At 43.5% G+C, this 16,153-nt stretch overlaps 2 protein-coding genes across 7 annotated transcripts in view; one reads left to right on the top strand and one right to left on the bottom strand.

The window, feature by feature from the left end:
* LOC120949424 (prominin-like protein) overlaps positions 1–12,797 on the bottom strand; it is a 45,005-nt gene extending 32,208 nt beyond the window's left edge. For 4 of the 6 annotated variants that reach the window (XM_040366714.2, XM_040366720.2, XM_040366717.2 and 1 more), the window contains exon 1: positions 11,919–12,797. The gene's annotated coding sequence lies outside the window, so the exon portion shown is untranslated. The remainder of the gene's footprint in view (positions 1–11,918) is intronic. The other 2 variants (XR_007452016.1, XM_040366721.2) reach the window with 1 other exon arrangement.
* Positions 12,798–14,972: 2,175 nt separating this feature from the next.
* On the top strand, positions 14,973–16,080 carry LOC120949881 (chymotrypsin-like). The gene is made up of 3 exons (XM_040367454.2): positions 14,973–15,241; positions 15,315–15,711; positions 15,771–16,080. The coding sequence occupies exons 1-3, from the start codon at positions 15,012–15,014 to the stop codon at positions 15,948–15,950; spliced, it is 807 nt and encodes a 268-aa protein (XP_040223388.1). The 5' UTR covers positions 14,973–15,011; the 3' UTR covers positions 15,951–16,080.
* Positions 16,081–16,153: the final 73 nt, after the last annotated feature.

The raw sequence follows: 16,153 nt of genomic DNA, 5'->3' as shown, positions 1-16,153 counted from the left end.
GACCTTCTTTCCCACACTCGGCTCCAAAAGGCGCCAACTGACCAGTGGAGAGTAGAGCACTGCAGCAGCACTCATGAATAAAAGCAGCAATAAATTTACTACCACCACTAAAACCGCTGCTGACCATCGGGACACGTCCCCTCATTCTAAAAATGGTGCGTTCTCGTTTCCCATCCGCAGTAGATGATCATCCGCACGCTCAGGGGCGTCATATCTAACGAAGAGGACCCGTCGAAACTATAGATGAGGAGTTACGGTTCAACCAAAAATTGCTTTCGCTGTCTGTCTCTCTCTCTCTCTCTCTCTCTTGCACCGCAAAATCGATTTTTCCCGTGTGCGATTTTCCGGTGGAAAAAAACAAAGCTTTCCGACTGACACAATTCTGTCAACGGGCTGTCCGTTGGGACCGAGAGCAGGATAATACACTGACTCTGGCCCGAAGCATACCGGGGTCAATAAATTTGTGGAGAGATACTGCGTACTGCGTTAAAAACAAACACTTCACCGTTTGCACCAGTATCTGTAGCTTTATTCTTTCTTTTTTTTTGGTTTTTGCTTTTGTCTGCGACGAGCTAATAATTTCGATCGATTTTTATTTTCTTTCTCCCGCAAACTTTCCACCCAAAACATACCAAAACAGCAAGCAATTTGGAAAAGGGGGTTTTGGTAAAACAGCAGTGCCGACGAGTGAGATAAGAATAACCGATGATGTCGCTTGGATGCTGTTTTATCAATGCGAAACACGTTTTATATTGTGCGGCAGACAAAAAGCATATGCGAACTTTGTGCACGAAGTTACGCACAGAAATCACGATGGATTCGATCGAGAAAAAAGAGCTTATCCAAAACTTGACATGTATGGTCAACCTTTTTGAAGGGTGTTTTGAGGTAGCAGTCAGCATTTTATCGGGATGATTTTCACAACAGGTCATGTCCCTGTTCATGGTCAGTTCATTCTCTGGCAGCTGATAATGGTATCCAAGTGTCTGGATCGCATAGTATGCTGTAACATATGCCTGCTTCTCTCATCTACTTCCCGATTGTTACAGTTTTTTATAGACACAACAATACAAAAGGTTTCTTTGTAGGAACCGTTTGCTGCTTCACTCTTAAACTGTGTGTTAATACTAAGAACCTTTCCAACTTGCAGCATAAAGCGATTCTGACGTTATTACATTCTGTGAGCCCTCGACTAGATGGATTAAGTCCAAGGACGTGCTACTTGAAAAGTAGCTACTATTATCCCCTTTTTTTACTCTACTTTTATTTCTGTTCAATGTTTAACGGTACAGAACATTGTGTTTTTCTCTTCGTTACACCGGTCCACGTGTGCTGCGGACAAAGTAAAGCTAAATATCCGCATTCAACGGAGAGTTTAACTACAAACACACATATGCACGACTCTTGTCTTTCTTCTAACCACCTAACCCTACCGTTACCATCTTCTTAGTGTTTGGTTAGCCTTCTAAGCACGATTCTTTGGCGTACGATGAACCAAGGTACAATAGAATTTACATGATTCCCCCCTCTCTCCTATTACAACTACTACTCAGTTAGTCAGTTAGTCAGTTCCGTTTGAATCACAACCTCGTACACACACACACACGGACTTGCACAATCGGTGCCAGGCTTCATTTAATCTCTTTTAAAGCTTCCAGCTTTCCACCAGTACCCCTCCAGGCAACTCACAGGGGGGCTTGGTGGGATGACACGTTCGCAGCATGTGTGTGCCCCGCCACAACATGCTTGCATTGTTGTTACCATGCACTTTTGTTCCTACTGTTAGGCCGTAGTTAGATTTGTCCATTATCTACCTTAGGCCGCGTGTGCTAGGACAGGAAGGTGTCCGTGCATGGGGACAACAACACGAAAAGACAAAGCTTTGTGGAAAGAAAGAATGAATGAAGTTGCGCGAATGGTTTTGCAATAGATTACCATTTACTAATGGTGGGGCAGTTTGTATTGGTGGGAATATAGTTATTTTATTTATAAGTGTTAGAAAACAAAAAGATTTGCCAATTTTTTTTTTTAATAAAGTTGATTTATTTGTAATTTATTTTTATCAATTTCGTTATTGATTGCAAAAGCATTATTTAAAAAAGGCACGATTTGTCAATTTATATTATCTTGTTTTCATTGTAGGTCTAAGTGTTTCTTAGGCTTTTGTTTTTATTAATATAAATAAAACATATTACAAAATACATATTAAAATGGCGTGGCTTTCGCTTGTAGCGGCGAGCAAAAATATCGTGATGAATTCATACATAAATAAACCATGTATGGGGCCCTTCACGATTCTAGTCATTTTTTTGTTTGGAGTTTGACAGTTCGAGGCTGAAATCATGTAAACACTCCATACAAAACCACACATAAAACTAGCCTGCAATTTTCAGTCTAGATTATTCTAGCCTCAAAGCTAGAATTAGATTCGAGTACCTGCTCGAAAACACGCTGTTGTTTACATTTACCCCAATGTGCATTAAAGAGATCACGCGTGGTGGAATCCAGAATCAAAGTGTATGTAGTCGAGGTGGTCTCATAGTATGTTTTTTAAAACCAAATTTGAATATCACATTTTGACAGGATGGGTGAAAACTTTTGTTCAACAAGCTTTCTTGAGGCTTGACGAATACTCAAAACACTCTTAAAATCTTCGTTCAGAAGCAGAAGTGAAAAAAATCAACTTTCTAAATAGATACACCTTGGGATAAGCTCACCTGTATATTATACTCACTTAGATAGCTGCTCGAAACCTGCTATACAATGAAAACAGCTGACAGGCTGAAATTTCAGCCTACGAGCTTACAACGGAAAGGGCCCCATGTATGTTGGAATTATAGCTACAACCAATGAATGAAAATCTATAAGGGCAATGATTAGCGAAAAAATGGAAAATACTATGTTTTCAACTCAAAGGATTTTGGACTAGCTCTCCTAAAACTAGTTACAAGTTAGTTTAAAACAACTTGGAAACAGCTAGAGAATATGTCCCTTTAGGATTCATAACTTAATATCGCTAAATTTAGCGTCAAGAGAGTATTTTAGTGCTCTTCATCAACCATTGGCACGTTTGCCCCACTTATGAAGGTAACTGTTATACCTTTTTAATACAAAAAGGATAGGGCATTCTATGCAAAGATTTAATTAACACGCTAAATCAATTTACACCTTTTTTTGGTATATTTTGTAACCCTTATTCTGTTCTCTTCCAGAACCACTAAAACCGGAGCACCCTTTGCCACTAACAGGGCGAACATGTAATTTCAAAAAAGGGTAAATGACCGGTCACCACCATCATCATCATTTATAAAGCGTCCCGCGTTCGCGCCCTTCCACCAACAACTACACTCCACAAAGTAATGTCTGCGCCATCGGAAGAGGGGAGTAACAGCAGCAGCAGCACAGTAAAATTAGACCCATTTTGTAGTTGCCCGCTTCGCTCCTTCCGCTTCCCACAGCACATCAAACTCGCGCTGTTCTGCCAGTCTTTTCCCTCCATCCATCCCTCACGGTGGAACGTGAAGCCCTGTCGCCCATTTTGATATTGGCCAAACGAGTGCCTCTCATCATCGTCTCCCCACCCTCACTGGTGTGATGGCCCACATCGGCCCTGTCGGCTTGGTTTCGCGTTCTACCGAGGGCGCACTTTTAAATTATCCCCAACCGTCTATCCCCCCTCGGGTTCATATAGGCGCTATTTCAGGGCGCACTTTCGGTATGGAGGAGCCATCTTATATCGGGTTGTAACACGCGATCCACCGCACGCTGCTCCATTTCAGAATAGGGTGGCTTTGGGGGAGCTCTCCCCAAAGTGGGAGAAAAAACAGAATTTATGAACCCACACACACACGCGCGCGGGCAAAAGAAGGGTCGAGGAAGGGTTTTAAACTACGATAGGCCCAACAAAATGGGGGGCAAAAAAAATCTGCACGAAGGTACGAACACACATACACACACACACAAACGAAACCATGTCAACACAGTCAAACAGACAGGGCGGCCCATCGACCCTTTGAGTTTGATGCACACAGAGATGCATCAAATGGGTTTTTGTTTTGCACGGAGCAGTTGCACGCCGCATGCATCATCATCAAAATGCTCAAATCGGTGCGTGAAATTCGGTTAATGCGTCTATTTTGGCCACCACAACAACGCCGATGAGTCACCATCGCAAGAACCAGGGGAAGATGGACGGTAAAAGACATGTCTTTCGCTTAGAAGATGGTGTCTCCCGGGGAGGTTGACTCACAACAGCAAACGACCAGAGCGCAGAACAGGTTGAAGAACAGTTACGTTAATCATCGCTAACGGCACCGTCTTGCTGCTGCTCTGACATCCTACACGTTACTTTACTCTCCTCTATTCCCCACACTGTACCGGGGGTCGTCATCGATGCCCTTTTTCGTTGCAAAAACAAACGGCGCAAAAACTGCAACCGAACACACACCGCAGAAAAGAGGAAAGCAACCAGCAGGCACGTGGTCGGAAAGTTAAATGAGCGCAGGCGACATCATCGTGCGCCAGGACGAGCGTCTGGACGTTCAATGCCCTGGGAGCGCTGCTAGTTTTTTGTTGTTGCTGAGCAGTTGACACGTTTCGTCTGCCTTTGTAGTCTGGGAAGGACTAGACGCCCTCTCCTGCACTATATGGCCCATTCCAATTCCGATGCATTTTAGTTCGTTCGATCGAAAGCATCGTCAGAACCATCGAAGAAGCATTGTCTTGTCTTGTTGCGGAAGCCATCGATGACAGCCCTTTGAGTTGTCGTTGGATTGAGCAGAATCGTGTGTGTGTTGTTTTGTATGCAGCAGTTCGTGCTCGAGAACCCCGAAACGTCGACTTAGCCCTTTCTACCTTTTTCGCCTGCTCCTCTCGGGCAGCGTTTTTCTGACACACTTTCCAAAATGCAAAGCAGCGTGGCAAGAAGTTTGAAGTGTTCAGCTCAGCTCACAATTCCCCCTCTCCCCCTCCACAAGTGGCCCGAGCGATTAGTGTCGAGTGTGGACAAGATGGCGGCATCTTTCCCGAAGTAAAGATAGCACTCTCCGGAAGAATGAGTGTGGCTTTCCCATCAAGCAAAAAAGGTATGCACACCTTCTCAGCTGCTAGTTGGCACACTTTTTTCCCTCCTAGACACTAGAAACATGCCTTCACGATGACTCTATCTCGCTCTCTCACCCTATGGTACGGTCCCCACGATGGCCCATGGAAGTATCTGTTTTATCTGTCTACGTGTCGCCCGCTAGAAAACCGGGACCATGGATGCTGTAGGTTAGATGGCGAAGAAAACCTGTTCCTGTGCTAAGCGTCGCCGCATCTCGTAAGAGTTATGAGCGCATATGATGACACGGCAGCGACTGCACGAAGCAGTTCTGAGGGATTAGATCGGCTGTAAGCTGGAAGTTGGGAAATCTCGTGAACAATTCCCTGTATAATGGAATTCGTTTTTTTTTAATTTTAAAGCTGTATTAATTGGTGTTGAGTTTCGTATAAGCATAAAGAAAACATTGAAAAAAACCCTGTCACACTCCCATGATTCATAAGCAGCACGTAGGTAAACCCCAAAACTCCAAAACAAAACCGGAATTTAAACTCCGGAGGACGATGGAAACAGCGTGTCCTTCACCGTTTTCGGTTCCAGTTTTTCCACCACGAAACCGGTAACAATATGTACGGCCCCACACATAAAAGCATGTTTGGCATGAAAATGACCATTCCCGCCAATGCCATGGTCAACCCCAGGCAGCAAACGACCGAAGCCACTGGCCAGCTTCAGTCCATCAGATGGACAAATTAATGCATAGCAGCGTAAGCGTACACGGGGGCAAGTCTACCTTCATGTTGGCGGACATGGCCGAACACACATACAAGCCTGCCCTCCAAGTTCATCGAAACATAAAAATGAGCTAAAATGTACAAAACCCACACAAAAAAAACAGCAGACAAACCCACCAGACATGAGCACAACCCGAAACAACGGTTTTATGCTAATGGCACTAATTGATGGATGGTTTGGCACCGAAAACAACGACAAAAAACTGACTCCAGCTGAATCCGAGTACCGTGCGATTCTTGATGCGTGCACGGCCTATTAGTTGCGTGCGTTCTCTCTTTGTGTGTGCAATCGACTCTTTTAGATAAGAAAAAAAACCGTACACTGACGGGGCAATTATCCTTTAAAACTAACAGCCCATGGCCTGCAGTGGAAAACGTTGAAAAAAAAAACAAAAAAACACTGCATACATGTTCATTCATCGTGCTAAATATACATATCTGTTTTCAAACTAAATGAGGCGAATATAATATGAAGGGCCAAGATTTTGTAGTAGTCCGTTGTTGCTAAGGAAAATCCAATTCGATCCAGACGAGATTTGATCGCACGACGTTTAGTACAAGAGGGCACTGACGTTACCACGGCACCATTATACAGCATCGAAACTGTGAGCATCGAATTCCAATATATATATATATATATATATATATATATCACACATCATTAGCACTATCAAGTGAGGCGTTCTTTTCTCGCTAATAATAAAAGTTAATTTATTCCACAAAAGTATTTTGTTTTCTCCATTTCGCGGCAATGCAAAAAACCGGTGAACAATTATTTCGACAACGTTTGCGTTGAATTATTTATCCCACGCACGCCTCATTGCCGCGCTCGTTACACATTCAAACGGTGCCTTCTTCCGGCAAACATGTTATCACTGTGACAACAGGCACTACTGCGCGCTACCACCAACCTGAAGCAGCAGCATTAAAATGCAAACCCGTGCTCGAAATGTTTGCCAAACAACTAAACAGTGTTGTTGTCCCCCGCATTTCCTCGCGGTGCAAAAACTTTGCATGGGCACATCAAGCAAAACAAAACAAAAACTTCTCAAAACAATACCTTTCCCCATGCACAGCATGCCAGCAAACAACTGGCCACGAAACAGGCGGTATACCTTTACACTTGTAAGCAAAAAAGGTTGGTCGTTTTTTGTTTGTGATGGCAAATAGTGCAACTTTGCGCACCGAGAACCGTGGTGCATCTCCGTTGTCCAATCCATTCCGTCCTACCAAGCCACAGGAAGTGTTCACAGACAAGGTTTGTTGTGTGTGTGTGTGTGTGCGTATGTGTGTGATGTTATTTACAATTTCCCTACCCACTTGTGCGCAACGGTCGGCACACGCTTATCGCACACGATGCCGATGACGACAACAACTGCCCCACAGTCTATATCTCGCGGCCACGTTCACAAAGCCCGGAAAAGAACGAAATTTTCAAAACATACCCGAACCAAACCCGGAAAGTGTTTCCCTCTTCATTCCCTTCCTTTCTGTCACCGGGCAGCACCGCGCGCACAAAACAACATGCTGGGCAGCGGACACGAATTGCACCGCTTTCCAAACACTGGCACCTCCCAAACCAGCCCCGACCCAGAAGTAGTTCTAAATCAACCTTTCGAAATGAGTATGTCTCCCCACTCTTCTCTTACCCCACTGTTACACTCCATTCTAGAAGCAGGGGACAACACAGTTCGGGTAAGTGTGTATTTGAAACGGCACCACCATTAGACAAACAATGGCGCAACATAACCTCCAACACGGCCAGCCGAGCAGTTTCCGCTTCGTTGGAGATGATCATATCGTATCGGGCGTGAATGCGGGGTGTAATGTTTGACTGACCGGGGATGATGACGATTGAAGGAGGAGGAGAGGGGAAGAGGGAGTAAGAGCTTTTCCGGTTCACGTGAGCGTCGAAAATGTACGACAGGTTGGAGGGGCATTCACCGGCGTGCGCGTGTTGATTTAATCCGATGGAAATGATCATCGGATAGCGATGGATAATAATCGCCAAAAAAACGGGAAATGAAATACGTCTCCCCACGTCTGTTTTGTTGCGCATAATACGTCTTGGAGATGTTGTAAAGCTGACACTTTGGTGTGATTGACATGTTAATGTTCGTGTTGAGCACAACGTTTTGAAGATCATTTTGCCACAACGGGTTGGATTGTACAAATTTGCCCGAATCTATTCCAATATGTAACAAAAGTGTGCTGTGGTGCCATGACCAGGATCCAACACATCTACTTACTCCTAGACGTTCCATTTCTGCTCTACTAGCTCAATTTTCAGCACATTTCACGTGCACTTTCTTTCGTCAAAGTGTTGCCGAAAAGTACCTCCCAGACGACCTTCGAGACATTCTCCCCACCATTTCGTTCATCTCGCCGCCAGTAACAACAGAATCGACAGAGCTCCGAAAACCAGGTCACCACCACATTTGGGGGGTCGTTGGGTAAGGTGGTTTGTGCTGTCATAAAATTCTCCATTCTAGTGTCCTTTGATTGTGCGCTGTCCCGGGTGCACTATTTCGTTCGACACAAGGCAAATCATTCCAGGCGGGACTTATCTGGAAATTGAAACGTGTAACCCTTTTTTCGCCCACTATCAGGTTTAATATTTTCATGGACTTTAACATTGCGTGACCTTCTTCGGGGACGTGGGTCGGTTGGTTTTTTGGGAGTGCGCTTCGACAATGAAAGTAAGAACTAACGGCACACATAAGGCAAGCAGTTTCTTGACTACATTAAAATTATTGTGTGTCAATGACTTATGTTGAAACTCAAATCATTCCCTACGTGTTTTGACACCTTTTTTAATCCTTCTAGTAATATATTCACCAATTTTTTTTTTGCCTTTTGGTGTAAACAATATCACCACTAATGAAACCTTTCAACACATTTTCCCTTCGTTCAAAAGCCTTCCTTTTTTACCCATAAAAAAACTTGTTGATTATATGAACCCTCACACCAAACGTGTTACCGATCCAATTCCACTATCTGCACGCTTCATCCTTCATTTTTAAGGGTTTTGTTTTTACTCTTAACATTTCTTCGTTCACCACTGAAGGTAAATTCAAAATTAAGAAGAAAAAACGTAGACACACACGCACAAGGTGTCTACGTTTGCATTTTTGAAGGGTTGAACACGTTTTCACACCGAAGCCTTTCGATATCACTGGGAAGGTGTTGTGTCAGAATGCCATAAGATTTCACGCCTGGCACAGGCAGGACCATTTGGCCGTTATGAACGTATGGAGATGGAGAGCTTTTTTCTGTAAATGATGCATACAAAATGGAATGCTCCATTAGAAATCATGGATCAATACTTTTCCTCCACTGCGGCTGGCAGTAAATGAACTGAACACGATTGTGTTACAACAATGTTCAAACACCCCAGCACTAATTAATCCCAATCGAATCGCAATAATAATCCAAGCCGGCAGCAAACGTTGGAAATCCCAACCACCAATCACTGTGTGCTGCGCTTCTGCCAAGATGTAATTCTGTAATTTATACTTCCGGCTCGAAGGAGGCAACCAAGGCTCTACCCGTTACCATCATCGTCACTATCGTTCAATGTAGGCCATCGTCGCTTTACGACAGTGAGGAAAAAGTGAGCCCCGAAGAACGAAACCAATCAAACAAAAGAACTTTGATTTTCCGCCCGACACTAACGCATGGTGGTGAAGCTCAAAAAAAAAAACTTCGTTGGAAAATGGATGAGCGGGGGAAGACCTTCAGCCGCTACTTCCTGCTTTGGGGCGGTTGGGGTCAGTTTATTGAACTACAACCGGCAACACACACACACTTTGCCAGCGTAATAAAATCGTAAATTTGAAACCAATTAATGCGCGATGAGCTGTGTGATGATGCATCAAGAACGCAATGGGGGCTGCTGGTTTGGGTTCTCTATTTTTTATTTTTTACCTCAAGGTTCAAGGTTTTGATGCGTCGTGATTTTTGTTATTCTATTTGCCGCACGACGGAAACACACGCGGAAGGCAAAATTTGCTTTGAACCACGGGGGAAGGTAGGTGACGAATGCCCAGTCATCGACAATGCGCAATCGCCAGTGCGTGGTGGGTTCCGAATTTGTTGGATCAGTTTATGACACTGCAAAGTTCTTCAGCGGTTTCTCGCGAATCTTCAAAGTGTGCCATTTGCTGTTCAGTAAATTTCAAGCGCTCTGGGCGACATCAAACGCTACCGATTTACACGATCGATATTGGGAGGGTAGCGATCGGAAAGAGTTTTTTTTATGGATATCTTGAGTGTTCCAGAAACACAGTCATAAAATTGTCATAAGTTTTTTTGTTGAGTTTCCAAAATCTTATTATTGTGCACCGTACACGATCATAATATTTGACCATCTAACAGTATTCAGTAAAAGGATAGTTGGAAGTCTGTCGGAACACTTCAGGCTACACCAGCCTTCCTTTTTATAACTTTTACAGTCTTACAAAGCAAAACTATCTGCTAAAATACATACTGACAATCAATCGTGTAACTCAAGAATTTCTATTCAAAGCCGAGAAGTTAGTGTTGTGTAACGTTTATTTAATTTTGTAATGATTTGTAGTATTAATTTTTTATTTTAATTCAAATTTAAATTGACTTTTAGATTTTATACGATTTAGATACGTAAATGGTAACAATAGTCATTGCTACATATTTGTTGCTCAACTGACCATTATAAATGTAAGAAATTCTACAACATGGATTTCTCATTTAAGTATCAAATTCCATTCGCTATCGACATTGTTGAAGATAATTTAAAGCACAAACAGGCAGAAACAAATATATTAAAAAAGAGGTGTAATAGTACAAAAATAGTAAATTTAAAATTAAAGATTATATAATTTTAAATTATAAATATTAGAAACAAAATGTTTAAACATGAACTAATATAAACTTTGAACCTATTATCATTAGATAGATAAAAATATAACAGTATAAAAAATTATTTTATTTTTATTTTTTTATTAATTTTTTTTTGTAAACCTCACAACTTCCCAAGTTCTTATTCGTTAAATTGACCTTAAATTTATTATTATTTTTACTAAGCAATAAATAACAATGAGCCACCAATGCTTGGGAAAAACGTTATGAACAACATTATCTTTGGCAATGCCCCAAAAAATGAGGTCACAGGAAGAAGTACAAAAAAACTAAGAATCAATTTATGAACTATCTCTTTTTCTATAATGTTTCACTTTCAGAGAGAAGAAAAAAAAACCCACAACGGTGCCTTGTCTTCAAGAACAGGGCGCACCGTCGACGACATGTACTCCGGCGGTGAGGTTGTTTTTGTTTGCTATATGCTTTCCCAGTCCGAACGGAAACCGGTTTCATGCGCGAGATCTATTAAGGCCGGGCTACATTGATCGTACTCGCAAGCGTAATTTTGATTTTCACTAGCGCATCTAGCGGCGGCTGGTGGAAGCTTTTTTTGGTCATCGAGGGAATGGACCTGCCGGATCTCAAAATTTAGTAGTTTTTCCATCGTTTTCCATTGCAAAAATGGATGCAATGCGTGCAAGACATGTGTATCTACGTTTTACAAAACTTTTCTCCTCCGATTTAAGTAAAAAACATGGAAAATTAACGTATTTTCTGGAGCGGCTCCAAATTGTTTGGCAAAATGCTTCGGTCAGCCGCCGCCAGATGCGCTAGTGAAAATCAAAATTACGCCAGAAAGTACGATCAATGTAGCCCGGCCTTTATGCTGCCCTGTCTGCCTGCCAAGCATAGATGTATGTATGTATATGCTGCTGCTGCTGCCGCAAAAGCGTGTATGCTTGTATGTGTAGAGGCGGACAGCAACTCGAAGAAAAGCAAGAACGTCGATGCCCGCATGCACCACGCACAGTGTGTGTCACCCGTCAAATGCGCATGTTGTGCGTGCGTATGTGTGCGTGTGTGTGTGTTTGAGTGTATGCAAACTGCACTGAGAAAACAACACCACACAACGGGAAAGGAAAGCCCCCGTTTTGTGTGCGAACAGATCGCGAAAAGCAATCTAGTATTCATTTTATTCCTAGTTTGGACTAAAAAAACGAAGGAAAAAAATAAATAGAACTCACGCGGTCGTTGGCTGCTGTTGATGTTGTTTTTCTACTCTTCTTCTTCTTCTTCTTCCTTTCTTCTCTCGCTCGTGCTCTTGCTCTCCTGCGGTGTGCGTGTGTCTGCGCGTTCGCTCTCGCTCGCTCGCTCGCTCTCGTTTCGCACACCAACGCTCCTTCTCTTTCGCGCTCCTTCTGCTCTGCACACCCTAAACAAAGAAGCCCACAAGAACGGAATACGGGCCTCTTCCAGCGAAGAAATGGCTCGGAAGGAAAACGCACTTCACATATTCACCGAGCGGACTTTTCTGCACTGATTCGATGCACTTTTCATTCAACTCTGCTCACCTTCTGTGTTGGTGTGTGAGTGTGCACCACACAGAACGCCAATTAAACCACTCAACAAACGCACATACACCGCCCACGATACCACCCCAGCCACACTACCCTCACACACTTCGCTGGACACTTTGCAGACGCACACACACACGCACGGGGCGTTATCGAACCAATGATTTTCGCTAATCTCCCAAATCACCCAAACTGTTAAATAACGCACACTGCACTATCCTTCACACAGCAATCACAGACACAACCGGGGCGGCGACTCCCCCTCACCGGGCACACTACTCTTCGTCGCAGTGCACGGGGGAAAAAGCAGCACGATTCCTTTTTCTTTCCCTAATTGAAATGCACACCGCTTTGGCCCGGCGCCACCGCACGCTGTTCTATTCTGCTGCGCTGGATCGTTTCAGCTTCTTTGCTTTACCTCCCTCACTGTTGCCTTTTTGGTGTGGCCTTTTCTAACGCCAAAACATTCGGAGCGAACACACGGACCACGTACCGCACACGCACGTCCGTCCGCTGTGACTGCGCGAGAGTAAATAACCATTTTTCGGTGCACGAGAGTGCGAGATCGGTGCGGGAGAGCGAGAGCGTGTGAGAGAGAGAGAGAGCAATTCTCTCAGTGGTATTTTTATTTTCACTCCCATGGAAACGACGATAGAGAAAAAGGGCCAGCCTTAGACCGAAATAGAGCTGTCTCTTTTCTTACTGTTCTCTTTTTTTCGAGCAGTTGGTATGATTTTTTCGGGCAGTTTTAATTTGACCGTTTACTAAAGAAATTAATAATAGTTCGTCCAAATATTTTCATAATACTTAGTAACGTTATTATAACTACATGTTACATACAGACAGAACTCATTGATTGAACTTCGATTTCCAGCCTAATCAACTGTACCAATTTATGCTTTTTGGACACGTTTTACCGTACAAAAGCATAGGAATTTATTTAAACAGGTTATGAGATTCTTCTAAATTGATCAGTTTTCGTTTTCCACCGTTTTTGCGTGCCGACTGTAGCTCACAAGATAAAATATTGAAAGGGCAGTCCAACATGCCCAGAGGTGGATGGATTCAGATTCAAACAGACTCCAAAACACTCGACTGTTTTTAGATTCGTTTGCGAATCTCTCCCCAACCAATAGGAAAAAGGTGTCAACAATCAAACAAGAATCGGCTATCTTTTGCCGAACACCAATTCCTAACGACGCATGTTCTTATCACATGAAAAGCACCAAGGGAGCAATCCAAAAATGATATTCAAACAAGAACAAATATAGACTGGACCTGTCCAAAGAAATGATATAGAGACTTTTGCTATCAATGAACGAAAGTTCTAATCTAATCAATAAAAGAAAGTTAAATGATGGAATAATTAATTGAAAATAATTTCATATTTCACTTTTTTAATTATTGTATGTAGCCGTTCGTTTGGTAAAATACTTAAAAACCAGTTATATTACATGGACATTGAAAATGGTAATTGCCATAGCAACTCCTGCTATTTCGAGAACCCGTTGATCAAGTGGTGTTATGTAATTATCCTATGTATTTCACCACCTGATCTCCTGTAATAGTCTTGTCCATGAACAATCGCTTGACTTGAGCAGCTTCCTACTCAATTCGGAATCGACGAATCCTTCTCTACTTCTTCTACGCCTCAACAAAAGTTGTATGATACATATTTTCCCGGCGCCGTACTACAGTCGTGTACGCGTGCCACTTTACAACATGCCCGTCATGGGTTCTATCCTCATATAAACCATCCCCCGTAGCCAGGACTCGTCAAGAAATTAAATATGAGAAAGGAAACAGGGAAATAGGTCGACTTAAATAAAAAACACTCATGTAATGCCTTACCTTACTCCTGTAAAACCCTGCAAACCTAAGCAAATTTGGATTTAGAGTATCGGGATTCCAAAACGGTAACAATAAATAGGTTCCCTGTCACTAATGTTTATCCTTTATAGTCTTTTCATGAGTTACGCGAATAATGCGCCCGCGGAGACATTTGCGCATCTCAGGTTTTCGCGTAAGTTATGCGATAAATACTCCTTTTGATTGTTTGTATACTGAATTACATATATTATACAAACCGTGGCAAAAAAACGTTAATGACATCTTTTGAGCAATTTCATATTTTTAGCAATTTAACATGTTCTTGCATTTGACAATTGCTGAAGAAAATTGTACCGTTTTGACCGATTATTCCGAATTCACAACAGGCAGGTACATTGAATTATATCTTTATCGCTTATGCATAAAACATCAAGCACCATGACCTCTTATGTCAGGCGTACTAAATCTAACTGCCTCTGTTGGCTTGGACTTGGGTATCTGCGTACATAAACATTGAAGATTAGACTTTTTATTATCTTGCGATTGAAGATTGATCAACCTGTTGTTAGAGACCAAGTATGAAATTTTAGTATTTCCTATGTTCAGATCCCTCATCGCTGGCTAATAAATTCAAATCCTATGCTGTAAAAATCACTTGTGTATATCTGGCAAAAAATAGATAGAAGAACTTGAAGAACACGCTGCGTATTTAAATCCAACAAATTGAACTGCATTCAGGTCATGCGCAAATCACACTGAATTGTGTGTCCAAATAATCCTGCTTAAAATACACCCTCGATTGCCGTCTACACCATCTTATCATTCGATAACTTAACATCGCTTTATCACCAAACGCGCGGATAACCTTACCACCGATGTGAGATCCGTTGAGGGCAAGCTTCCCCTCAGTGCTCGATCAACACTTTACCGACCATGTTCAAGTTGCTAGTGCTGTGCGCGTTCGTTGCCGGTGGTGCGATGGCCATCGGCACCGTGTCGGAGACGCGTCCCAACGCCCGTATCAGCGGTGGTGAGCTGACCGATCCACGGGCCGTTCCGTTCATCGTCGGCATACTCATATCCGGCTCGTCTTCCCATTCGTTCTGTGCTGGTATTTTGATTTCTCCCCGTCACGTTCTCACCACCGCAAGCTGTGTGTCCAAGTGAGTCTGGCGTCGTTTGATACCTTGCCCAACACATAGTTCATTCCTTGCTACGCCTTCGACTCTATTTCAGCCGACCGACGCTGACCGTACTACTCGGTGCATCGGATATGACCCGCATCCAGCAGTTCATCGGTGTCGCGAACATACTAATCCATCCCAACTACAGCTCCCTGTTCAACCGGGACGATCTGGCCATTCTAACGATGGATCGTGACACACCGCTGAACGAGTACATCCAGGTAGCGAACCTTCCCCGCTGGTCCCACATGGGCAACACGTTCAACGGTTTCGGCACGACGATCAGCGGCTGGGGCAATACGGGCAACCGGGACAATGAGCCAATCCCGACGCCAAACCTGCAGTCCATCCGGACGCCCGTCATCAGCAACACGGTGTGCGGCATTTCGCACAACTTTATCCGGGATGATCATATCTGTACCTCGGGCGACATCGGAGGTCCTTGCAATGTAAGTAGGAGTACAGTTTTGTGATGTAGCAAGCAACCTAAACGCTCATGTCCTTGCAGGGTGATGACGGAGGTCCGGTTACGATAACGGAGGCAGGCCAACCGATCGTTATCGGTATGCATTCGTTCCACTACAGCGGACTGTTCGGGTGCGATCGTGGCCGGTCCGCCGTTCATGTGCGTCTCAGCAGCTATCTGAGCTGGATTGAAGCCAACTCGGACGCGGTAATCAGGCCGTGATTGGGGTGGATTTAAGAACCCCCCAAAAACTCGACGATACTGTGGCCTCGACTTGTCTACGTGGGGGGTGGGAAGGGCGCACGACCTACGTACGTCATTGGCAGGGCTTAATCCTTTATCTTATCCGGTGCGAGGGTGGTAATAAATCGAATGAAAATAGCAAACAATTTGCGCACATCGCTTATAATCTCCTTATTTACGAC

Source organism: Anopheles coluzzii, chromosome 2 (assembly GCF_943734685.1).
Source record: "Anopheles coluzzii chromosome 2, AcolN3, whole genome shotgun sequence".
NCBI lineage: Eukaryota > Metazoa > Arthropoda > Insecta > Diptera > Culicidae > Anopheles > Anopheles coluzzii.
Note: the sequence above shows the minus strand (reverse complement) of the source record. Positions and strands in the feature narration are given on the sequence as shown.

What these genes read in the sequence shown, in the direction of transcription:
- LOC120949881 (XM_040367454.2), top strand. Translation starts at nt 15,012, where the DNA reads ATGTTCAAGTTGCTAGTGCTGTGCGCGTTCGTTGCCGGTGGTGCGATG. An exon ending in ACCGCAAGCTGTGTGTCCAA is followed by an intron (nt 15,242 to 15,314) that starts GTGAGTCTGGCG and finishes ACTCTATTTCAG; the next exon opens with CCGACCGACGCTGACCGTAC. An exon ending in ACATCGGAGGTCCTTGCAAT is followed by an intron (nt 15,712 to 15,770) that starts GTAAGTAGGAGT and finishes ATGTCCTTGCAG; the next exon opens with GGTGATGACGGAGGTCCGGT.